The 4,440-nt window shown below is 49.2% G+C and overlaps 1 protein-coding gene across 1 annotated transcript in view; it reads right to left on the bottom strand.

The window, feature by feature from the left end:
- Nucleotides 1-966: 966 nt before the first annotated feature.
- The window catches only part of ZRSR2 (zinc finger CCCH-type, RNA binding motif and serine/arginine rich 2), a 35,774-nt gene continuing 32,300 nt past the window's right edge, over nt 967-4,440 (bottom strand). Inside the window, exon 11 of the mRNA XM_075539038.1 lies at nt 967-1,852. Coding sequence (XP_075395153.1) covers nt 1,389-1,852 — 464 coding nt within the window. The 3' untranslated portion in view covers nt 967-1,388. The remainder of the gene's footprint in view (nt 1,853-4,440) is intronic.

The following is a 4,440-nucleotide window of genomic DNA, read 5'->3' as shown; positions in this document are numbered from 1 at the left end:
GATGCAGTTTTGTTTTTTAACCTACGCAGTTCATAGCCAGCTGGCAGACAGGGACCTTGTTCGGCCACCCCCCACTCCTCCTGCGCACACATGCAGACTGCTGCCCAACCTGCAGCCCCAAAGGCACAACTTGGCTTGTCCTGACAGGAAAGAGAACTGTCACACACAAGGAAACATGCCACACTAAAAGGGGTAGGTATTTCACTCTGCAAAGCACATGAAATCGCTAGTCTCTGCAGGCAGTTGGAAGGTGGGTAGCCTACTCTGTTAGAATCATAAACTGATGTTAGACATGATTTTTGCCCCAGGCTTCTAACAAGGCAGATTCAGGAGCACGGACCCAAATTTCCTGAAAGTGACACAAGCTTTATCTTGAAGAGTAGCCATTGCTCACGGTGGCCCTTGTGGGAGAAAGCAGAACTGTCCCACTCGGTTTCCGAGAAGGTACTAATTAAGGAAGCAGACCCGTTACGGTAGCCAACTTGTTTGCTTCACCCACAGCAGCTGGCCAGCTCCAAACACTGGCCTTTTGGTTACAGACGAGCACTAGAACCACCACACCACCTGCAAAGGACGCCTACAAGAGGACGCTGCAACACCCCAGATTGAAACCCCCTAGCTGAAGGGGAACTAAAGGTCTTGGGAGGAGGAAGGAATCAGTTACATACCCTTTGGACATAGGACTGAGAACATGAATTCAAAACTGCAGCTGTGGTACAAGAAAAAGCCAATAGATTTTTAACCAGTCAGAGAAGATTCTTAGAAGGACCAATGGCCGTTCTTATTCCTGAAATTTTCCAACCTAGTCAATAAATATGATGAACACATACAGCAAAAGCCTTGCAATTCCTGATTTTGGGGAGCAGCAGTGTTGCGTGCTTTCTGGAAGGTGACTGGTGATACTTATGTATTCACATTGCTTGAGGTGACTTATCCCAAGGGAATAATCAGAAAGATGCGCAAGTATTCAAGAAATACACGGTTTATTTTTATTGTGGAGGGTTTTCTATTTCAATTGTTTTCAGCAAAGGCTTCTTTGAAGAGTACAAAATTTTAAATAAAAATCAACCCTTGGGAGAGGGTAAAATACACTGGTAGATTCAGCGAGTACAATCCTGTCCGAATAGGGGCTGTTGGAAACGAAGCCATACTTCAGGGTGAAAACATTCACCCGCAGCCCCACAGTAACTAGAAAAATCCATGCTGGATCCTCCCAGATTAAATGAACTAGCTGCGCAGGTCAGCATGCCCTCCATGTACACTCTTATCTCCATTTCCTACACTAACGCGCCTTTTTACTTTCGAGTCCGGGGCTCGGCACACATCCCTTCTGGCCAGCGTGCTCCGCAGCCAGAATAACTAGAAATCCATTTAGGACCAAAAGCAATTTACCTGGCTTTGGGGCTCTGGGTGTTTCTATCTCTGCTACATGCCTGCCTCCTCCCACGGCTACGGGGCCTCCGGCGGCTGCGGCTTCGGCTGCGACTCCGGCTGCGACTCCGGCTGCGGCCTCTTTTCCTGCCTCTACTTCGGGAGCTGTGCCTGTCCCGGCTTTTGGACACATGCTTATGAGACTTCTTTCCCCTGTGCCGACTTCTCCTCTGCAACTCTCCGTTTCTGTGGTAGGAATAGTCGGAACTAGGACTCCGTCTTCCCCTGGACCTGTTGTAGTAGCTGTTACGGTGGCCCAGCCTCTCTCTCCGATCGGAGCTCTTCCCATAGGATGAGCTAGTCCCATCTGGGGACAGGTACATGTCTCTGTCCGCTTCCCAAAACTCATTGTTGGGATTTCGGAACACGTGGAGAAAGTTGCAGTGCTTGCCGCGTGGGCACTGCTGGGTCTCGAATAAACCTGCAAGGGAAGTCGGGAAAGGGCAGTCACTGCTCTGGGCTTGGAAGGTAGAACATCATTCAGGTGTGAAAGTTCAGGTCTGGTATTTCCTACTCTGCATGATTTTATTATCAAGGGGCTTATATAAACCACATGCTATCTGTCGTTTTCGTTCTCAGGACTAAAAGCGTTCAAATGCTCTCCAAGGTGAGATGGCACTCCAAACTGGCCATTTCACTGTCCCCAAAGGTCCCTTTCCCTGAGTGGGTTGTGGTTCAGAGTACTAGCGCTCAAAGAGCGACCCCATTATGCTTCCTCGGGGGTCTCCCCTAACCAGATCCACAGCAGGGACCCTTGGATCCCATGGGAGAAGCAGTCTACCAAGTCCCTGCAGGAGCCCCTTCTCCAGACACAACAGGGCTGGGGCCCAGCAGACCCCCCCACCCCCACCCCCCGAGAAGGATGCTGCCTCTTTGTGACACTTGAAAAAGAAGAGATGATCATTTGTCAAGTGTTTTTATTATGAAAGATTCTGGTCAAAGGGGAAGTCCATTGGAACAACTTGGTTCGAGGTCTCTGTGGGGGTTCCATTGTTCTTTTTCAAGAAGGTGAATTCCCCAGATAGGTTGACACAGCAATGTCTCTTAGCGGTGAGGTCACAACTAAAAACGTGCTTCAAAACACATTAAAGGACACACTGGACATGAGGAAGTTGGGAATCAAATCCACCCTGAGATAGCGGTGGAGAAACTGGTACCTTAATACACTGCTGGTGGCATGACAGGCTGGCTCCGCTGCTTTTGAAAGACATTTGGCATTTTCCCCCAGAAAGTTAAAACAGAGTTAGCGTAAGATCAAGCACCTCCCCTCCAAGATACATACCCAAGATGGCAGAAAACTGGGTCCGTATAAAAATTGGACAAAGCTTATTCAAAATGGTCAGAGAAAACAACTCAAGCCTATTAACTTGAGAGACACACAACAACATGGTATAGATGGGTCCCTGGGTGGTGCAGTTTGTGTTTAATTCTAAATCTAAAGCTCACCATGCAGTGGTGCCACAGAAGAAAGGCCTGGCAATCTGCCTCCGTACAGATGCCAGCCAAGACAACTCTCTGGAGAAGTCGACTGTGAAACATATGAAGCTGCCACGAGTTGGAATTGCCAGGATAGACACCGGTTTGGCGTTTTAGACTATTGTCCACTGAAAGAGAGCTTTGCCCTAAGAAGGAATGGCAGTGCGGATACGTACCACGAAGGGGATCGCAGTGTCATACACACCTGTGCATGAGACACCCAGCACAGGCACATTGACAGAGGCAGAAAGGTGAGTGGGGGTTGGCAGGGACTGGGGAGATGGAAGCATTCGAACATTAGGCAAGAGTGCTGGCTGTGCAACTCTGAAGACCATCCCATCGGTGTAAGTCACCCCCCTGGTGACCTGTGGGTACGCATTCTGACCGCCTACAGTTTCCACCTCATTCCACCAGGCCCAGCACCAGTGAACCCCCTGGATACATAAGGGTAAGGCCACAAGTACCGCTGCCAGGGCTTCCACTTCATCCACACACAGGCATACTCCACACGTGTGTCACACGTTTCTGGGGTCAGTGGGTGGCTGCGGGCAAGTTCTCGCATCAATACACCTGTCTTAGTCTTGTTAGGGTGCCCTCAGACAAAAAAAGAGAAAAGAACCCAGAACAACACGTTCTATGCCATTGGGGGGGGGGGGCGGTGATTTTGAGGTCAGGGATAAAGCACATGTTTACCATCGCTCAAGTGGCTATCTTCCTAAATCACTGGAGCTTCGCAACAAGTTTATGGGAATGCTATCCCACAAAAAACAACAGGTCCTTCAGCAAACAAACCCCCAAACCCAAACTCACTGTCATCGAGGAGAACTGCCCATGGGTTCCAGAGACTATACTGCTTAATTATCGTATATGCTCATGTACAAGCTGAGTTGTTCAGCACATTTTTAATAGAGTTTTTGCAGTAAAATTAGGTGCCTCGGCTGGTATGCAGCTCAGCTTATACTCGAGTACATACAGTAATGGGAGTAGAAAGGCTTGTCCTTTCACCCATGGAGCGGCTGGTAGTTAGTTGGCAGCAAGGCTGCCAAATCCTTCCTGTGATTCAGACCTTACAAGTTCTATATATTTAACAAGCAGCCAAGTGGACTGCAAAGCAGAGGAGAAGATGATGAGGCAAAGAGATAAGGCACTGCTTGGCCCAGAAACATTCCCCTTGGGTGTGTAAGGCTTCATCTCTTAAGTACCTTGGCTGAGCCTTTAAGGTAGAAACTCAAACAATGGCAGGCCCTCAAAAGGGCCACCCCTCCCTCCAGCTAGCTGAAACCGTGAAGGCAGGCCTGGCCACCTGCAGCTAAGGGGCTCCAGCTTTCCACAATGAGGTCCACAGAGGCCAGGACTCAGAAGAGCAGAAGTCTAGCCCCACCCCTGGCACTGAGAAAGTGATCCACAGGTCCCTAACAGAGCTACACACCATACGCTCTACTCCTTTCGTGCCTGAAGCCAAGCTCTGGCTAGTGGTTATTTTAACAAAACCCTTCTAGAAAAAGGGGGTTATCTGGGGAATAAAAGCAGGAT

Source organism: Tenrec ecaudatus, chromosome X (assembly GCF_050624435.1).
Source record: "Tenrec ecaudatus isolate mTenEca1 chromosome X, mTenEca1.hap1, whole genome shotgun sequence".
NCBI lineage: Eukaryota > Metazoa > Chordata > Mammalia > Afrosoricida > Tenrecidae > Tenrec > Tenrec ecaudatus.
This window is presented reverse-complemented; position numbering and strand designations above follow the sequence as displayed.